Genomic DNA, 20,727 nt, shown 5'->3' on the forward strand with positions numbered 1-20,727 from the left:
AAGCTGAATTTCTCTTGTAGTCACAGAAGACCACAATCTGTGTGGTCATTATAAATTTGTTGATGGCATTATGATGTTTTATCATTTAAAATATCATCAAATCATTGTGATCAGTTTGATTACAGAGTCCCAAAGAGTGTAAGCAGTAGGAACTTGTGTGTTCTTCAGTGCCTGTTGGGTCGGAAGTTTGTGTGGGCAGTAGCACTGCTATCACAAATGTTATTATATGTGGCACTGTTCTTGCTTAAAGGAGCACTGCTGACTGTCAAAGTCAGGTTTTGTAAAATAAGATAATACAAAACTTGAACAAAAATGTTTTTGCGATTTTTTAGACGTTCTGTTGAGAACAAGGGTTAGATGATGTTTGAAACGTCTTTAAAAAAGGAGGGGGGAAATGAAACTACTCTAATTGTGCGAAAAGGATCTATAGTAAGTGTATTTTTTTAGCAGTTTTCTTAATTATGATGAATTTGATAAACACCAATATATTTCCATTAATTTATGGTAATTCATGATGATGAAATATATCCGGTTCTATAGGTCTAAAACCACACTTAGCCCCTTAGCAACAGGCAATGATTTGCAAGTGTTTTCCCCCTTAGAAATCAAGGCAAATATTAGGAAACTGTTACCCCCTTTTCTTGGCAAAGTGCCCTCTAAATAAATAATAACAAATAAAAAGTCAAAATATCTGTTCTGAGATTTTTTTCAATAGGTACTTCTCCTGGATTCTGAAATTATAGGAAATAGAGTTTGAATTATTTTTGATGGATTTTCTTCACATTAAAATGCCCTTTTTTCAGATTTCTCCCATTGGCAATAAGTAGGTGCTAGGAAATTTAATTATACAAGAATTAATTGTATTATTCTATTCAGCATTCCTTAGATTACACTGCCCTCTACAGATATGAGCTTTGGTTTTTAGTCGAAAGGCAAAAACGTGCACTGGGGATCGTTTTACAATCTAGGACAAGGAAAAACTGTCAGGGGAAGAGTTTGAAGTACTGCAGGGGTCGTTTAGTAGCATCCAGAGACTTGAATAAATGCAAAGACACTTAGGAAACACTGCTTGTTTTTTCCTGAGCTGCACGCAGGAAGTATTGGGGCTAAAGGGGAAACACCATCCCCTCCAGCCCCCTGTCTGGGCATTGGAGATGGGAGACTCTTCCGTACTGCACCGGCGCAGGGACAGCAGTGACCGGCTGGTGTGCAGTCCTGCCCAGTGCTTGGGGTTCTGCGACGGACAGGCGTCACCGTTCTTCTCCCTACTGTAGTAGTGAGTACGAGGTCATGAGATTTGGCGTAGGTTGACAAACAAGACTCGATAGTCCTAATTTTAATGGGCAGAAGCAGACATAGAGAAGCGTCAAGCAAGAACTGAGCCACATCAAGGCTTTTTAGGGAAATTTCAGTTATTTGGGGAAGCGGAGCTGGGAAGGACGGGGGATTGGGAGGGAACCTGGACCACGAGGTTTGGGCAGGGCTTGTATGCCAGGAATCTGTCTCTTAGCGTCCCGTAAATGCTTTACTTTGTGTATGGGTCATTAGGGATGTCAGGGTAAAAGTGGGAAGGCTAGGGTCAAAGCTGGGCGTTTGTCACCTTCAGCACTGCCTCGAACCACCTCTGCCTTGGGATGGGATGTTTCTGTGCTTGACTTCCCGAGGTTCCTTCCAGTTCTGTTTATTGCCCCTCATCCTCCAGTTGATAAGATGAGACTGAAGGTTACACATGATTTGATGGTGTGTTTAGCTGGGATACTCTACAATTTAAACTCTGTGGAACCTGTAGTACTATGGGAACCACTGGAAAGCCCATCAGAATTTCAGTTCTTAACTCATGTGTTCCTGTTTTGTTTTGTTTTCTTGTGTCCTACACAGATCCTGATGAGTTTGAGAGGATATATGAGCCGCTAGATGTGAAGAGCAAGAAGATTCATATAGTGGACAGTGGGCTCACCTTTAACCTGCCGTACCCGCTTATCTTAAGACCTCAGAGAGGCGTCGATCTCATCATCTCGTTTGATTTTTCAGCAAGGCCAAGTGATTCCAGTCCTCCTTTCAAAGTAAGTAAGAGAGGCCTTTCCTTTCTTTGTGTTCATAAATAGAAGTTGACCCAGTTGCATTCTTCCAGTTGGGTTGGTTGCGCATTTCATGGTTCCAGAAGGCTGGAGTGCTATTGTATCGACAGCACTGGAGCAATTTGTTTCCACGTCAAGGCAGAATATTGCTCTCTGCCTCGGTTCCTGTTTACATGACTCACATGAGACGGCTGACACAAAGGCGGCTAAGATCATTCATTTGAAGTAGTAGCTCTGTTGTTTTTATGGAAGTCTTGCCTTCACACTGAATTGCAGAATTTTGGTTTATGTCAGTATTAAACAATTAAGTCAGTCATTTACCATTGTGCTAGTGCTCTAGCTCTGTACAGCTGTTCTCCTCTGTGATGCTGGGGTGGAAATGAATGGGTTTCTGTCATCGCTTTGCAGAAATGTGCCTCAGTCGCTCTGGTATTGCTAAATCTATAACATTTTGGAAGTGGGGCTAAGTGTTCATTTACATCTCAGTAAGATAATCCCAGTACTGGTTTAAGGAGGACTCCAAAATCCATGTGGGGCAGAGCAATGTGGATTAAAGGAGGTGGCTGTGGTCTGTAGCAGGTGTGGGGAGCACAGCTGCATCCAGACGGCTCCAGCTGACCAGGAGGGCTTCACCTCGGGTCGTTGTGGTAGCTGACAGAGAAAAAGCAGTTCTTGTGAGACTGTTGTGAGGTTCTCAAAAAAATGGCAATATTTGTCTGAAACCCAAGTGGATTTTTAAAAATAATTTTTAAGGAAACCAAGAAAGCATGCCTGTTTGAGAAACAACTCACATTCTTTGTTGCTTTACAGGCAAATTTCAATTAGAACAAAACCAGTGGTTTTTTTTCCTTCCTCTTGCTATCAAGGGCCAAAACTCCCAAACATTGCTATAAAATAACAGCAGTAGCAAAACGAACTCTAGATCAGTGTCGTCAATGCAAAGTTTTAAAGCAAGCTTCGGGAGAATAGAGAGGAGTAAGCAGCGTAATCTCTAGGTCTCTTGGGAACGACTTGGAAGAACAGAGCACTGAGAACTCAGTGGCTGAGAGCCTTCATTTGTCCTTGACTGACTGAATCCCACAGCCTGTTTATTCCTTTAATTTTCTATTTGTTTAAGATTTTGTCACGACTGAGTATTTTCCCCATCAGATAAATTTACTGGCCCGACACTGCCGTCTCCTCTGAAAGGTCTTCTCTTCCCTCCCTACGCTGTGTTCTGCACGTGGAGTCTGCAGAGGGCTGCGTGTCAGCATCTCTGATACCCTTGCCCTGTGCACGGAGCTTTCTGTCTCCATCGGTGCATTTTCTGCGTCGTCTGGGGGAGCAAGCCAGAACGTGGAGAGATTGATTGGAAGTCAAGCGGTGTCCTGAAGGTTTTTCTGTGATTGTAAAAGGGCTAAATCCTTTTACGCAAGAAAACATGATGGGAAAATTAAATGGTGCCTTAGGTTTTCACGAAGCCACTGTGGAAGGGAATGGTTCATGGTTTCTGGAGCGCCAAGGTGTGTGTAACAGTGACGTACCTCCAGCTCATAGACGCTGCAGTCTGCAAGCAGAAGCCGTGTGCCCATGGCCTGAGGGACAGAAACCAGTTTCGTTTACTGGATCCCATTGGTTCTGCTTGCACTACAAAGAGTAAATGCCCGTTCAGGAGTTGGCCTGTATCGATGGTAGCACTCTAATATATTTTCATTACTCCAGCACATGGGGAAATCAGCCAGCTGAAGTCAATGACCTTGCTCTTGGAGTTTCATCATTTTACACCCACTATCTTTTAATCTCTTGCGTATCAAAAACAGTTGCCCAAAGAAGGGTCCTATTTCATTCAAAAGCAAGATTAAAGATGTTGACCTTCCCTTTCCTCCCTCTCACACACCCTCATTACACGCTTTTGAGTCATTGTTTACAAATTATGTTGTTTACTGAGTTGTCACGAGGAAAAAAAAGCCTGATTTCCAGACTTCTGCGCTGAGCATGCTTTCAGATGCTGTGCTGTGACTGAACATAACACGTGGATTGGTGTTTATTAACGCTCGCTGGTTTCCATAGCACTGATGCTCGGTTTGCATGTGAAATTACGGATGGTTTTTTCTAGCTGTCAGCCCTGTAAGCTCCCCCACAGATTTATGTGACAGACCAACTCTTTCCTTCCTGTGAATCATCGCAGGTGGTGAAGGTTGGGCGGGCTCCATTAGGTGCTCAGTTTGCCAGGCTGGGTCGTTTGTACAAAGATTGACTCGATCGGTCCTCCTGCCATAAAGAAGCGTGGGTTAAGGAAACTGCTTCTCATAACCAGTTTGACCCGTGTCTCTCTGCATAAAATCTCACCTCGCAGCGGATGCTTACGAGCCCCTGACTCTTTGTTATCTTTTCAGGAAATTTTGCTTGCTGAAAAGTGGGCCAAAATGAACAAGCTTCCTTTCCCGAAAATAGACCCCAACGTGTTTGATCGAGAGGGCATGAAGGAGTGCTATGTTTTCAAACCGAAGGATACGTCTTCAGAGAAGGACTGTCCAACCATCATCCATTTTGTTTTGGCCAACATCAACTTCCGGAAGTACAGAGCTCCAGGTGAGCGCGCAGGCACTGACGCCAAGCCCGGCTGTTCCTGTGAAGCTTTGTAGTGACGTAGTCATTATTATATGCGAGAAAGGGCTTGTCTCAGAAATAACTCGTAAGTGTCTCTGTAGTAGTTGGGGATTTGAAAAGAGCCGTTAAAATGGAAGGTGGTAAGTCGTCAGACCGAACATTTAGATTCTGTTTTTGTATTTGTTCTGTACGCAGGCATTCTGAGAGAAACTCAGGAAGAGAAGGATTTTGCAGACTTTGACATTTTTGATGATCCGAATACACCGTTCTCCACCTTCAACTTCCAGTATCCCAACGAGGCTTTCAAGAGGCTTCATGACCTCATGGAGTTCAACACCCTCAATAACATCGACGTACGTACACCAGTGTGGAAGGGCCTGAAAGGGTCTAGGCTGTCACATGGGAAGTAGGTGACGCGAGTAAAGCCCTAAATCTGTCATGCAGAAGGTGCAGGGGTTTACTTCAGCGTCTGCCAGATTGTCGTGACAGATGAAGTGCTTCCTGCACTTAGCTGTGCCCTTTGCTGTCCCCAAAGTTGAGGCCGGATCAAAACCCTTTATAATTAGTGGAAAAAATCTGCTTGATTTTAATGAGGGCTGGAGTATACCCTAGGTAAGTTCTTCATGAGCTTGCTCAGAAGCTTGCACAACCTGTGGTGTGATCAGCTTGCGTCCTTCCAGCCTGGGAAGGAAGGAAGAGTCCAGGCACCGTAAGTAACGCAGCAGCTGGAGTTACCTGAAGGGAGTTGGACGAGACACGCAGTGAGAATTCAGTGAGGAGAATTCGCTCTGTTCACTTGACTGCTGTCTCTGAAGGACTGAAATAGCAGTGTGGTGGGAAGTACTACCATACCTGGTCCTCTCTCAGTAATAAACCTCTGAGCAGTGGCTTTTGAAAAGGCCAGAGGTGCTTTCCAGTGGGGGGATAAAAGGTCTGAACAGTATTTCTGGGGCTGAGATCGATGTAATGTTGTGGACATCTTCCAGATGGAGGAGCGATGGGGGTGCACGCTGTGTAATTTCCAGAACGTTTGAGCCTGTGCTTGTTAGGATCCCTTCCAGTTCACCCGCCTTGCTGTTTGGGTCCCTGTGCTGTTTTTGCATTTAGCCATCACAAGCCCTGCGGGGTAACCGAGCAAAGGTGGCTCTGGAGGATGGAGACACTATGTTCAGGATTTTATACTCCGTTCCTTATGTTCGCTGATTTTCTGGCTGGGAAAAAAAGAAATTGGGAGTTTTCTGTAAAGTTCCCTGGAAATTTAGCAACTAATCGTAATTGTTTTTCATTGATACGAGCTGTGACATGACACCATGACCCCAGCATCCACAGATGACTTGCCGTGTTCACAAGTGTAAATAATCATCCAGATAAAGAAATTACTTTTTTTTTCCTCAATGTGCCAAAGAAATCCTGTTACTTCAGGACTTAGGAAGCAAAAGTGGAGATTTAATCTTTCTCAAGATAATTATTTTCTATATCCTTTGAGTATGGATTTTATCAGTGTTCTGATTTACCCTTTGGAATTTTGCTGGGACTGGGTTTCGATGGTGTGTGTGCTCGTGTGACTTCTCTGCCGTTGGTGGTACCCTGTCACATTTTTATTGACTACGTTAGAATCAGGGTCTTACACAATCGAGAAGCAGTATTCGTAATAATGCTCAGCAATCGCTTTGTTCATGGTGGAGCAGTGACAAAAAAAGGAGCAGAAGTCGTTAACATGTGAAGGGGTCTTTTCTATCAGCTGGCCAATCCTGGAAACGTGGCGGGTTTCCCGTAATGACACCTTGCTTGTTGTTTTCCAGGTTATCAAGCAAGCTATGATGGAAAGCATCGAGTACAGAAAAGAGAACCCGTCTCGCTGCTCCGTGTCTCTGAGCAGTGTTGAAGCAAGGAGGTTCTTTAACAAGAACAATCTGAACAACAACCCTACGTAGACGGTGTGGCGCAGGTCCGCTCCGCCCGGAAGCCGGCTCTGTCTCTGTAACTGGAGTCGAAAAGACGTTACCGGAGCAGCGCTGCTCCTCGGCAGGGCTGTGCCAAGCTCCTGGAAATGCTGGCTTGTGAATTTTCAAGTTCAACATAATTTTGTACTGCTTTTTTTTTAAACTAAACACAATGAAAACATTTCAGTACGCTGATATCTTTATTTTAAAAACTGTGGAATTGGTTTATTTTGACTGTGGTCACTGGGTTCAGTGTCTTTTTCCTTACAAAACTGTAACCACACGCTGGTTTCTCACAGTGGGGCAGTTGTTTGGGGTTTAATTGATGTGAGCTGGGCATATCTTGCCATGTAAGGTGGAATTGGAAACACAACAGAAAAAAACTTTATTACAGTTTATGTTATCGTCTCTGTTAACAGCAGAGACAACGTGTAGACCTGGGCTTGTGCCCGAATTCTGCCCCGCTGTGTGTGAGTGAGGAGGCTTCCCCCGACTTTGGTTTGAGAAGTCGGTGACTGCTCGCTCCTGCCTGGCGACAGCAGCTCCCGGGCGCGTTGCGTCGCGCGGCCGCTTGCCAGCGCTGCGAATCGCCGCATCACGCAGGTCGGAACAGACCTCTGAGGTCACCCAGTCCCACCGCCACCCCATTCCACCACGCCTGCTCACCACGTCCCGCAGTGCCGCATCCGCACGGCGCCGCAGCCCCTCCAGGGCGGGCTCTTCTGCCGGGGGGGTTTGCCTGCCGCTGACCCCGGGCCTTGCCGAACCCCCTCACCACGCGGGGTTCCAGGTGCCGCTTTTCTGCCGGGAGTGGTGTCTCCTAAGAAACCCCCAGCAACCTTTTGAGAAGGAGCAGGTATCAAAGCAGGGGGGATCATACAGCTTGGGCGTTATGAGTAGGATCCTCAGCTGGTTACTAATGCTGGTAGAGTTGTTGTAACTGGTGCTAGGGAGGATCTGCTCTTGAATCTCAGTCTCAAATATTTTCACAAAAATCAAAGTCGACTTTAGTGCTGTTTCAGAGTGCGTGTATCCGCTCAGCAGAAACTCCCACCGCTCTTTCTTTTATTCTGCAAAATCTCATTGCTTGAGTTCTTGAGCTAGTAGCACCTACGTGTTAAAATTATCGATAATTCATGTGTTTCTGGCCAAAATGCTTACGAATAAATTAAAAGTGGTTTTGCGTTTGGTCATGGTTCGAAGCAGCACGTGTCTGCAGAGAGTGGCAGTGCTCACTGGGACAGATAAAATGCTCCTGGGTAGGGATGCGAAGTAGCCGGTGCCTTAAGGGCTGGTTTTAAAAACACATTTTTGGTACGTTGAGTAATGGAAGACCGTGGAGAGGCAGAGATGATTCTAGGGCTGCCTCAACAGGCGCTGCGTAGAAAACGGCCATCGCAGCTCTGCGCGCTTGCGGGCTCCTCTGGGGCGATGTCGCGGGAGGGCGGGAGGAGAGCGCGCCGCTCCCCAGGAATGCCGCTGGCGGCGGGCCGGGTCGGGCAGGAGCCACGCGGGTTTGGGGGCTTCGGTGGCAAGTAGGGGCCAGGATCCCCCTCCGTCCTCCTGACCGGGCTGCGCGGTCCCGGCGAGCGTGGCCAGGGCCGTCGCTGGGGGCACGGCTGGTCGCTGCTTCGATGGTTTCCTGACAATTATTACAAGAACTCCTTGTTTATCAGAATTTATTGCCAGTTCAGTGGCTGTTCCTTTTATTGTGAGTTATCGAGCTGTTTTTAATTGCCAGAATCTGTGAGCCCAGGGGAAGGGAAGTGTTGATAATGCATTTCTTTTAACGGCCACTGCGTCATCCCCCCTCAAACCCGCACGCAATGTTACATGATTAATAACATTTTCTGTATTGATTAATAGGTTTTATTCCTCTTTGACTTAGTGCATGTTTAAAATCGAGAGAGAAAATAAAAGTAACTTATCTTAGCGCTGCATAATTTAAACATTATTTTGGAATACAGGAAGAAACTGGTACTGTTATTATAATATTTTCTTTTTGAGGGTTTTTTTTTCTTTTGCCAACATTTGTATTTTTTATTTTATAATATGTACCTACTCTGTTTTATGGGATGTTTTATCGTGCTTTACACAGTTTATATTGTCACAGTGTGATCAGACAGCAAAAGAATAAAACTTGACTGTATTTGGCACCCGCTGTGTTCCGGCAGTTTGATCGCTGGCAGCTCCTGCTGCCCGCCGCTGGGGGACGGGCCGGCTGGGGCAGCTCCCGGCCGGGAGAGCCGAGCTTCCCCTGCTCCGGCGGACTTTGCGGTCCCGGCGCCAGAGCTGTGCCGCCCACGAGGGTCCGGTGCCTGGGGACAGCACCTCGGCCCCGGCGAGTCCCATGCACACCATTCGCTCTGAGCGCTCGGCCGGCTGGGGTCTCGGGCCACGGCTGGGGTCTCGGACCGTGGCTGGGCTGCTGCCCACCAGGAATGGCCTGTCCCCGCGGGCACCCCTGGGAGCAGAGCTGCGAGCGCTTCTCCCCGCTGAGCCAGCTGTGCCCAGCGGGTCAGAGAGCACCAAAACGTCGTGGTGGAACGCCTCGGTGGAGGGAGCAGCAAGGGTCTTGACGCGGGCCGAGCCCTGTGGAGCCGGTGCTGTGCGGGGCTGTCGGGGCTGGTATGGGTCTGCTCGTTCTCTGTCTGCTGGGCTGGAGTCCTCTGCCCCTGCTGAAAGCGAGTTTGTCGTAAAAAAAAAAACAAAAAAAAACCAATTCTGACTTTTTCAAATACTTGAAGCCTCTTGGGCTCCCCGCAAGCTCATTGCTAACTTCATAACTGATTTCACTACAGTCCCGAACAAAAAAACTCTCTTAGTTCTATGTCCATAAACTTCAGATGGAAAAACCCAGCTTAGCTGGAACCTTCCTTCAGTTCAGCCGCAGAGCAGAGTGTGAGGGCTTACAGCCTCAGTCACACGTGGTATTAAAAATCATGCCAAAGGAGAGTAATAATGCAGGAAAAAACGTCTTCCACTTCTGAAAACTGATGTGAAACCAAGAGCCTGCATGTTTTATCTGAGCCGAAGCCATTAGTCCTGTGGTTCTCGCTTTCCCTTCCTCCACTCCCTGGCTCACCTGGTCTCTGCCGGCAATATTTTTTCCCAGCCGAAAGTGTTATGCCTTGAAGGCAGGGAAAGGGGGGTTCAGAGAACGATTTCAGATGTCAGAAACTCCTTCAGGTGATGCCTGACGGAGGTGGAGGCACTGCCACACTCATCCAGAGCGACGGCAAGCAGCTCAGCATCGCGGGTAAGCGCGGCTCCCGAAAAGCAGGCGTGGGCTCCATGCTCATCCCGCTCCGGGCAAGCCAGGCACTGACCCATCCCGCTCCAGAGAAGCCTGGCACCGAGCTGTCCCTGCCTGGCATCGACCCGTCCTGCTCCAGGGAAGCCTGGTACTGAGCTGTCCCTGCCTGGCATCGACCCGTCCTGCTCCAGGGAAGCCTGACACCAAGCTGTCCCTGCCTGGCACTGACCCATCCCGCTCCCAGGAAGCCTGCCACCAACCCGTCCCTGCATGGCATTGACCTGTCCCTGCCTGGCACCAGCCGGGAAGCCTGGCAGCAGCCCCGGCCCCGAGGTTGGTTTCCTCCCCGCAGGAGCTGCCGCCACAACGGGTATCTGAAATCCCTGCTCCCCTTTTTTCCTTAGCAGCGGGAGCGAACGCTCGGAATCAAACCCTCCCGACACGGAAAGCGTGAGACCGTTGACCCCCAGAGCACTTGCATCATTTTGGCAGGTGAACGGGGCCGCAACGGCCACCCGTTCTGGTCTGACCCGGCGTTTTCTCTGCGGAATGGAACTTGAGAAGCCGGCGTCGGTGGGCAGTGCGTTCCCTCCGGATCTCCCCAGCTCTGGGCTGGCTGCAGAGCCACGCGGTGTGACAGCTGCCGGACCAGCGGCGCTGGGGAGCGGATGGTGCCACCGCGGGCGCGGACATCGCGCCTTGGCCACGGCGCTGGCTCGGAGCAGAGGCAGGCAGACGTGTCCTGGAGCTGCAGGTTCACCCGTCACTCTGACGGCTCTGGCACCGCACACGTGGGCGGGAGTTGTCCATGGGGGTCACTCTGCCGGCGAAGCTCCATATGCTGGCCCCGCTCACGCTGGGTAGAAAGTAAAGACAGTCACAGTCCGCAGGCAAGGAATTCCCCGTGATGACAAAGCCGGGAGGCTGCTCTGCGTGCCCAGGACAGGCAGTGCGGCGGTGGAGCTGGCAGGGCAGCTGGTTAACCTTTAAACTGTCCGATAAATACAATATTTGGTGCACCAGGAGCGGGAATTCCGTATGTGACCATCTCACCCACGAGTGTCAAGCCACGCAAGCTTGACTCAAGCAGAAATGCGGGACCGAAGGCCAAGCCAGAAGACTGCTGCTCTCCTGAGACGGAGGGGAACAGAAGTCCCAGCGCAGGCAGCCATGAGCTGGGGGATCCCCAGCACGGCAGGGGGGACCTGGACCTCCGGCGTGCCGCAAACACAACCGGGTCTGAGATAGGTGGGGGCAGATGGGGTGCTGAAGGGGAACCCCAGCCACGACAGGACCCCAGGGCAAGGGATGGGGCAGGGAGGGATGCCTGGAGCCTGTGAAGGGACCGAAAAATAGGCAGCTCCACTCTTACTCAGATGTGAATCACAGAATCACAGAATGGCAGGGGTTGGCAGGGACCTCTGTGGGTCACCCAGCCCAACCCCCTGCCCAAGCAGGGTCACCCAGAGCAGGCTGCACAGCACCGCGTCCAGGCAGGTCTGGAATATCTCCAGAGAAGGAGACTCCACAGCCTCCCTGGGCAGCCTGTTCCAGTGCTCCGTCACCCTCACAGTGAAGAAGTTCTTCCTCATGTTCAGACGGAACTTCCTCGGCTTCAGTTTGTGCCCATTGCGCCTTGTCCTGTCACTGGGCACCACTGGAAAGAGTCTGGCCCCGTCCTCCTGACACCCACCCTGCAGATATTTATCAGCATTTCTAAGGTCCCCTCTCAGCCTTCTCTCCTCCAGGCTGAACAAGCCCAGCTCCCTCAGCCTCTCCTCGTCACTTCTGCCATTGCAGAACAAGCTACATAGGTAAAGTTGTACAATTTCTCCGTTAGCATTTCCTAGTTGAGCTTCCTGTCTGCTCCTCGCCCAGCTCTCTGGAGGGGGTGGCAGGGGTGGATGGAGAGGGCTGCAGGGCCAGTGGCTGCTCTGCGCGGGAGGTGGACGCTCGCCTCTGCTGCAAGGCGGACCGGCGGGCGCCAGAGCCGCGGAGGTGACGCAGGAGGCAGGTCCCGCGTCCAGCCTGTGCGGAACACACGCTATGGACTTGCTGCTGCCAGCACGTTGTTTAGGGTGTGTTCTGGAAAATATGAAATGGAATTAATGCGATGAATTTAAAAGAAATTGAGGCAAGTACTTTTCCAGCCTGTTCAGGAATGCTGATGCTTTGCAGCTGTGGATGTGATGCAAACCCTTCCTTCCGGTCCCGTTTCGCTAAACCCCGGGGATTTGCTACTGGGCGTTTTTGTGTCATGGTCGAATGCTGTTTGTGACACTCGCTCATCCGTGCCAGCTGTCAGCCTGGACAGCCACAGTCCGACGGCCGGGATGGTCCCTGCGCGCTGGCAGATGTGGCGGTGGAGGTCCATCCGTCTGCCTGTGGCCCCCGGGCTCTCGCTTTCGGTCGGGACACCGCGGGTGATGGCTGCCGAGGAGGCACGACCTTGCTTCCCGCGGGTCTCGGGCCGGGACAAGCGACGGCGGCAGGAGCAGCGGCTGAGACGAGGGCCGAGGCAGCGAGTGAAGCCGCGTCGGCGCTGACCCAGGACACGCGCCACGGGCCGTCGCGGAGCCGTGTTTTTGCCATCCCGCTGCAGCGCTCGCAGCTGGCGACCGAGCCGGGGAAGAACCGACGTCCCGGCAGCCTGCACGGTGTTGAGCATCTTCCCATTTATGGGGCCAAGCTCTTTCCAGTGATGCCCAGTGACAGGACAAGGGGCAGTGGGCACAAACTGAAGCAGGGGAAGTTCCAGCTGAACATGAGGAAGAACTTCTTCCCTCTGAGGGTGACGGAGCCTGGCCCAGGCTGCCCAGGGAGGCTGTGGAGTCTCCTTCTCTGGAGATATTCAAGCCCTGCCTGGACGCGGTGCTGTGCAGCCTGCTCTGGGTGACCCTGCTTCAGCAGGGGGGTTGGGCTGGGTGACCCACAGAGGTCCCTGCCAACCCCGACCATTCTGTGATTCTGTGATTCTGTGATTCTGTTTGCCGAATAAAGCTGATGGAAAACACCAATTCAGCAGTTCTGCCTCCAGTAACCTCTTCATGTTCTGAACTGGTCCTTATCTGACCTTGCAGAGGTCCATAGTTTAGTGATGCTGGTTAACTCTTGTTTGCTGTTTCTCAGCTTCAAGTCTCTTTTAACACCTCGTTTAAAGCCACATGTCCCCCCCCTTTTTTAGATGGAGAAGCTTCTTTCGAGCAGGTTTCAGTAACGCAGCAGAGCGTAGATGTGTTCTGCGGTGGCGTGCCCTTGTGCCCGGGCTCTGCCCTTGTTCCGGCAGCGGGACAGAGCGGCGCAGGGGGGCAGCCGGGGCGGGAGCCACTCACCCGTCGGGCACCTTCCCAGCTCTCGGGGGGACGAGCTGTGCTCTCCTTCCCTTCCTGCTCGCTTGTGGCACCGCTGAAGCAAGGTTTGGAAACGACGCCTAGATTAGTGAGATGCCTGTAATTAGCTGGCTTCATTAACTCGCTGATGGATAACGGTCACGTCCTGCAGTAAAGGAGACTGCGGAAACCGTAGGTTGCATTATGAAATATGATTAATAGAAATAGCGAAAGGTCACAGCTATTTTTTCTTTATTCCGTGGAAGAACAGCTCAAAATTCATCCCGCTTCCCTGCCTGCCCCAGAAGGCTCCCGCTCCTGCGGCTCGGAGGGGCTGCCGGGCTCCGCTCCCGATGTCGGCCGAGACGCCGTGCTCCGGGCCAGACGTGTTTCACCTTTTTCTGGTTCCGTTACATGGAGTCTCGTAGCGTGGCTGTGAACCGGGGCAGCCCCAAGGTCCGGCAGCGGGGAGCAGCGTGGGGTGGTGGAACATTGGGCAGCCGCCCGGTAGCTGAGCGGCTCCGGATGCGGCCGCGGCAAACAAAAACAACAAAAAAGGTTTTCGGTCCACTGGAAATTTTGGTGTTTTGCAACTCGCTTTCAGTATGGAAAATACCAAAGGAAAGGAAAAGCATCTGGTCCTCACGCTGGCCGTGTGGCCACCCTGGGAGCAGCTGCTCCCCGCGGCGTCGCTGCTGGTCCCAGCTCCCCCGAGGAGCTTCTGGAGCCGTCCCCAGCCCCACACCTCTGCAGATGCTGCCCAGCCACAGGCCTGGCCATGGCCGCCATCCTTCCCCGCACCGAATCGCCGGACCCGGGGTGTTGCAGTGGAACACGCGTGGACAGCCGTGTCCCAAACGTCGCCGGGCTGCGGGAGCCAAAGGCAGGGCAGTGTGTGAGAAACCTGTCCTCCGTCACACTGCCCTTTGTAGACAGAAACCTGCCATTTGCAGGTCGCGTCCCTTGATTTCTTTCCACTCCTGTTCAGAGCATTTGGCCGTACTTGCCCTGTAAGGGCTTCACACACGACCAGAGGCAGAAATGCTCTCCATCCTGCAGGCTGTAGCCTCGTGTGTTTCGTACGGCATATACTTTAACACAGACGTTTTCCTTATAGCATCATGTCATAATTAGGGTTGGAAGGGACCTTCAAAGGCCATCTGGTCCAACCCCCCTGCCATGAGCAGGGCCACCTTCACGTGGCTCAGGTTGCTCCGAGCCCCGTCCAACCTGGCCTTGAATGTTTCCAGGGACGGGGCATCCACCACCTCTCTGGGCAACCTGTGCCAGGGTCCCATCACCCTCATGGTAAAAAATTTCTTCCTTCTATCCAGTCTGCATCTCCTCTCTTTCAGTTTAAAACCATTACACCCCTTATCCTGTCGCAACAAGCCCTGCTGAAAAGCCTGTCCCTCCGGTGTGACAACCACACTGCCCAGCTTGGTGTCATCTGCAGCACAGAACGAACCCCAGCAGCTAGCTGCCCACAGTGTCAGCCAAACTTCAGTTCATGTGAATGAAAATTCAAAGGCACGGACTTCAGCCCATAGTTATGTTTTACACAAAATGCAGCCATTCTGCCTTCTGCCACAACTCCCCCTTCTGTCGAACCAACGACGTTCTGACCCATCCCTGACACAGCACAACCCAAGCAGCCAACGGGTCTTTGATCAACTTCTTTTATTTTTTTATTCTTTTTCACAGAATCACAGAATCCCAGCACGGCAGGGGCTGGCAGGGACCTCTGTGGGTCACCCAGTCCAACCGCCTACTGAAGCAGGGTCACCCAGAGCAGGCTGCACAGCACCGTGTCCAGGTGGGGCTTGAATATCTCCAGAGAAGGAGACTCCACAGCCTCCCTGGGCAGCCTGGACCAGTGCTTTTTTTATTTAATGCTTTGTTTTTGAAGCAAGTTTTGGTGCCTTGACTTCAAAGCACACAGCAGGAGAGATGTGGACCGGGCCCATGACGTGGCTGATGCTCAGATGAGAAGGCAGGCCAGCTGATGTCGCTGGAGCTGACTGAAATCAAACAATCCCAGGAGCTCAGCGCTTCATTCCGCAGCCTGAATTTTCACATGTGGACGGGAGTAGGTGAAGGCTGGCGGAGAGCCGAGCAGCAGGTGGTGGGTTCCCTTCAACGGCTGAGCTCTGCAGTCTGGTCACAGGGAACATATGTGTCATCTAAACAACATCCACTGGGCTTCGGTTGTTTCTCAAACAGAAGAGAAGAGGAAGGAGGGAGCACAACACACAGGCAAGCTAAAACCAGCGGCTCCTTCCATGACTGTGGCTGGAGGGGAGAGGCCGAAGGTCTTCTGGCAAAAATACATCGTGGCAGCTAAGCTGGAAAAATATGAGAACTGTGCACAAAAAGGTTGCTAACTTGAACCTTGCGTATGGACCTGAAGAGAATCTGCTATTTGGAATTTGGTTTCCTTTCAAAGCAGAAGGAGCAGCTGGAGTCCTGTAGCCGAACCACATCTAAACAACTCACTTCAGTAGAGTTTTAACATTTTACTAGGACGTAAAATTTCATTTATGTTCTACATTGTGACGAAAGCCAACTTCTCTGCTGTGTTGTGTAATGTAATAAATGTCAGATTGAAGAATTCAGCTTCATTGAAATGTGTTTCTATAATTGCCCGAGATGTTGTAAGATGCACTTAGCGAAAATGTGTTGACTTCGTGGATGCGGCTGAATCATGGTGTTCTGATGGCAAACCCCCGCAGCAGAAAACAACCTTTGCTAATATTTTCCTAGTTCCCCGTGTGGCGGGACACTGAGGAAAGCTCTTGCAAAACACAAAACCTTGTCTCATACAGGTGATACCCAAGTGATGGTCTTTTGCTTTCCAAGTAAGCACAGGTTGTTCAGGAATTACAGAATGACAGAATGGCAGGGGCTGGAAGGAACCTCTGTGGGTCACCCAGCCCAGCCCCCTGCCCAAGCAGGGTCACCCAGAGCAGGCTGCACAGCACCGCGTCCAGGCGGGTCTGGAATATCTCCAGAGAAGGAGACTCCACAACCTCCCTGAGCAGCCTGGGCCAGGGCTCTGTCACCCTCAGAGGGAAGAAGTTCTTCCTCATGTTCAGACAGAGCTTCCTCTGCTTCAGTTTGTGCCCGTTGCCCCTTGTCCTGTCGCTGGGCACCACTGGAAAGAGTCTGGCCCCGTCCTCCTGACACTCACCCTGCAGATATTTGTAAGTATATATTAGGTCCCCTCTCAGCCTTCTCTTCTCCAGGCTGAACAAGCCCAGCTCCCTCCGCCTCTCCTTGTAGGAGAGATGCTCCAGTCCCCTCACCATCCTCATAGCCCTCCGCTGGACTCTCTCCAGTAGCTCCTCATCTTTCTTGAAAAATTATAATAATTTAAAAATCTCCTGGCAGAAGGGGAAACAGTGCTCAAGTACCTCCCTAACTCCAGCTTTGGCTTCTTCGGTGTTCGCACCACCACCGCTTCCCCCTCCTTGCTGCTGTCGGCTGATGGTTTGTGGCAGAGCGATGTAGTCCAGCATGGTAAGGACAGTCCCGGGGAGTGACGCGCTGCTCCTGGGCAGGCTCAAGCCTCCCTCCCCCCACGGAGGTGAGGAAGCCCTTCCTTCCCCGAGACAGAACCAGGTGCCAGATGCTGTGATCTATCAGCTCAGTAATGGGGACTTAATGATTCATGAGAGTTCTCCTGGACACGCAAACAGGCTTTTCACAGGAGATTAGCACGGAGAGCCTCCGAGCGGTCTGGCGGCCGTCAGGTGAGGAGGACGTAACCGCTGTACCCCAGCGAGTCCTTCCTGCAACCCCAGGACAGGCCACCGCGGCATCAGTCCACCGAGCTGCAAAGAAAGCTAATTACCCTGGGAACAGAAATGTTTGCAGTGCAAAACCGAACTGGTTTCCATCTTCCTTTATGGTAAGGCATGTCTGCCCGTTTGTCATAAGGATTTTTTTCAGCAATCTTATCCCAAAACATTTCCTACTTCTCAGTGGTGTTGCAGTAAAAATAATTTCATGTCTATTCATTTTTTTGCAGTAGAATTACGTATATCGATACGAGACTTTCACGAACGAATTGTTGAGCAGCTTTGCGCTTTGTGGGTTCTGCAGTGGAGCTTGAGGAAAGCATGGAGAAGACATTGTCAGCGCATCCATGTACTGAGCCTCTGAGCCCACCCTGGCTCACTCCACCTGGAGATGCTCTTCAAGACCTTTAGCTTAGCTGAAGTATGGTTATTTGCCAAGCAACTTATCAGTCCACCTGCTTTGTAGCAGTCTGCGGCTATAAAAATCCTCGCCAGGCTGCAGCTTGTGTTATGAACAAGGACAACCATGAGTAAGAATAAAAAGAAAATAAACTGCTGCTTCTAAAAGTAGGCAAATTCAGATTTCCAGTGGTTTTGTGGAGGCGGCAAATGCAGGCAGAGCTGCTGGCCCTTTCTCTTATCTCTTGGGAGCTGCAGTGAGTCAGTGCCCACAGCTGTGACCCTCGCCTGTCTGCTCCGTTCGGGCACACCTGTCAGGCTCCTGCCGTACCTGCCTGCGGGCCACTGATGGGCTGCTGTGTCCTCGGGGCTCTGGCCGTGGGCTTCACATCGAATAAACTCCTCTGCCACTGCCATGTTACACAGGGGTTGGTAGTCATTTAGGGTGAATTTCAGCCATAGGAAACAAAAAAAGTGAAGAAAACATAGGACATCTATGCTCCAAGTGAGCCTGCTCATGTGACAAATCCCTGCTGAGGACCTGGCCTTGGGGATGGAAGAAAAATCCAGGGGGAAATGGGTTTTCTCCGCAGGCTTGAGAATATTTTGCTCTGTGCCTTACTGTTTTTCTTGCCTTTAGGTCCTTTCAGCTGTAACAGACCTAACAGATAGGTTGCTAATATACTATGATGTGTCACTCCAGTCTGAGCAGGTGAGAAAGAAAATGAGTTGGAGTTCATTTTTACACAGAATAATTTTATATGCAGATAGGTACATATATATACACACATGCATATGTGCGTATAGTTACAGCAGATGTTCTTTCGAAGCAACAGCTCCGACGTAACACTCCAAATGTATTGCGTTTAACACCCCACGGCGGAGGACCCCCGGCTTTGTGGGCGCTGGGCTGTGCCTTGGGCAGTGCCTGCTGGCTGTGCTCTGCCGCAGGTTGACGTGCCGCTCTTTCATACGTGGAATCTGCTGGCTAGCTGCTTGAAGACAAAGAGGTTGATCCAGATGTAGTGTAGATGATTTGCATGCACTGATAATATGATAGGAGGTTTGATCTCAACCCCTTTTCTTTACCACTAGCAAAAATTCCTGCAGCTGTTTCCTAAACTGCTTTCTCTTCTCTCCCATCTTTGTTTTCCTCTGCTTCTGACCCTGTGAAGGCTATGGGTGTTGAGCGTACCACCTCCTGGCCTCTGGGACTTGTGCATTTTGTAAGCAGCAGGTGAAAATCTCTGATTAAATATGCACTTTATCAGAATTTCGTAGTGAGCAGTGTCACACAGATGCAGGGGTTGGGGCAGAGCGTGAGGGATGGAGGTCGACCAAGTGAAAGAGAATAAATTCTAGCATGTCCTCCCCACACACAGCCATAGGTATCTCTAATATCTGGACATCCATGAAAAGGCTGATGGAAGTCATCCTGCTCTTTTTCCCTTGTTGGTAGCTAGCAATGCTTTCAAACGCCCGGATTCGCCAGCCAGCCAGACAGGAACTAATTAGCCGTCATGTTTTTCCCAGGTGTGTACAGTATTGTTTTAATTCTCCAACCCAGAACTAAACAAACTTTCAGTTCCTTCTTAGTTAATATTTACCCGTGAAAGTAAGGATGTGATTATTTCACTGGCTGTCTTGTAATTTATTTTATTTATATATTGTTTTATTTTCTCTTCCTGACAACCAATTGCAAAATCCTGAGGCTGGAAGACAAATGAAATATCGTATCGAACTATAGCTCATATTCATCTGGATTTCTGCTTGAGGACATTCGCACCAGGAACTGTATTTTTATCCAAAACAATCTCTCTCTGCTAACAGCTAAATTTGTTTTAGAATTCACCAAATAAATCAATAATTAGAGTTGTTTCAAAATTTGAGAGAACTTTCAGAATTGGGTTCAGCTGGGAGAGGTTTAATTGTCACCAGTAGCTGGTTGGGCTGACCCAAACAGCCAATCAAAGGGGATGTTCTATGCCTTCTGCTGTCAGGCTCAGTATTTAAGTGGGGAGCTGGCTCGGGGAAGGGGATTTTGCTGCTCAGGAATCAGCTGACCATTGGGTGGTGAGAACATTGCATCTATATATTCTTTTTATTGATATTTATGGTTGTTATTTTCTCCACCCTTTGTGGTTCTGCTAAACTGTTTTCATCGCAACCCACAAGTTTTGTATTTTCCTTCTGATTCTGCTCCCCATCCCACCAGGGAGGGGGCAGGAGTGAGAGAGCAACGGTGTGGTTTTGTTTTGCCAGCTGAGGCTAAACCAGAACATGTGTAAAAACCGCTAGAAATGTTTCTAAAGGTCATGGATTTTGTAAGGGTGAGATATTTTGTCAGTGGCTTTAACAGTTCCTTGTTTCAGAATTAATACAGGATATTTTTATTTGGTGTGAAATGAAAAAAGAGTCCAGAGAAGGTTTTAGCAATGCAAATAAGGTAATTTTACATTATATTTCTGGAAAGTCTTAATTTCATGTACTGTCACTTGGTAAGCGTTTGAATGGGTTAGGCAGCTGAGGGTAAGGCTTGGTATGGGCATCCCACGTGGTTAAGGCTCTGCAAACACCGAGCTGCAGTGATGGCTGTGGAAGGAGGAGCAACATCTTAAACCTTTTTCTGAGCTGCTTTTGCAGACCCTTGACCTGGAGATGAGGGTAGCTCACCCATGTGGACTGCTGCTGCTGTTGCAGTGAAGGTGTTAATTGAAGGCAGGTTTAGCTCTAAAATGGATGTCTGCAAGCTTGCAAGTTAAGCCTGGTCCTGCCCCACCCTACAGAGGTGAAATCAAGCAACATTTCTTCAGGTGCTGGTTGCTTGCAGGGGCCTCTTCCCAGCTGAGAACAGATCCTCCCATTTCTAAGCCAACATTGGCTGTCAGCTGGGTGGCATTTGGCTGCAGAAAGGGGGTGGTTCCAGGGGGGAACTGGAAATGATCCTGGTTGGCAAAGAAGCCCTTGTGTTCCCCTGCGTGATGGTGAGTCGTTTGCCGTTACTGTTGAGGATGGAGCAGGAGTGCAGAAGGGCCAGACGCGTGTCGGGGTTGGGGCTGCGTCCTGTGTCTCGTGAGCTGAGGGCTACTGCTTTGCTGCTGAGCTGAGCCCAAACAACTCCCCTCTTTCGGGCTGCGTGGGGTGACTGGTGCGAGTGCAAGTGCTGCCCATGCCATGTGTAAAACACTGCTTGGGTTACTCCATCAGCGTGGACACAAAATCTACCTAGCGGCTCGATAGTCCAACGTTTTTTCACTGTTTCTCCTTTGTAAGCTCTGTCAGACCCTGTGTTTTCTGCAAGGCTTAGATTTTGCTCCTTTTCCTCTTAAAGAA

At 50.3% G+C, this 20,727-nt stretch overlaps 1 protein-coding gene across 3 annotated transcripts in view; it reads left to right on the forward strand.

Annotated features, from left to right (window-relative positions):
* Positions 1-8,735, forward strand: part of PLA2G4A (phospholipase A2 group IVA) — a 75,460-nt gene extending 66,725 nt beyond the window's left edge. For all 3 annotated transcript variants that reach the window (XM_075422731.1, XM_075422732.1, XM_075422733.1), the window contains exons 16-19: positions 1,879-2,063; positions 4,454-4,649; positions 4,863-5,020; positions 6,470-8,735. In XM_075422731.1, coding sequence (XP_075278846.1) covers positions 1,879-2,063; positions 4,454-4,649; positions 4,863-5,020; positions 6,470-6,601 — 671 coding nt within the window. In that variant the 3' untranslated portion in view covers positions 6,602-8,735. The remainder of the gene's footprint in view (positions 1-1,878; positions 2,064-4,453; positions 4,650-4,862; positions 5,021-6,469) is intronic.
* Positions 8,736-20,727: the final 11,992 nt, after the last annotated feature.

The sequence above is a fragment of the Opisthocomus hoazin genome, chromosome 6 (genome assembly GCF_030867145.1).
Source record: "Opisthocomus hoazin isolate bOpiHoa1 chromosome 6, bOpiHoa1.hap1, whole genome shotgun sequence".
Taxonomy (NCBI): domain Eukaryota; kingdom Metazoa; phylum Chordata; class Aves; order Opisthocomiformes; family Opisthocomidae; genus Opisthocomus; species Opisthocomus hoazin.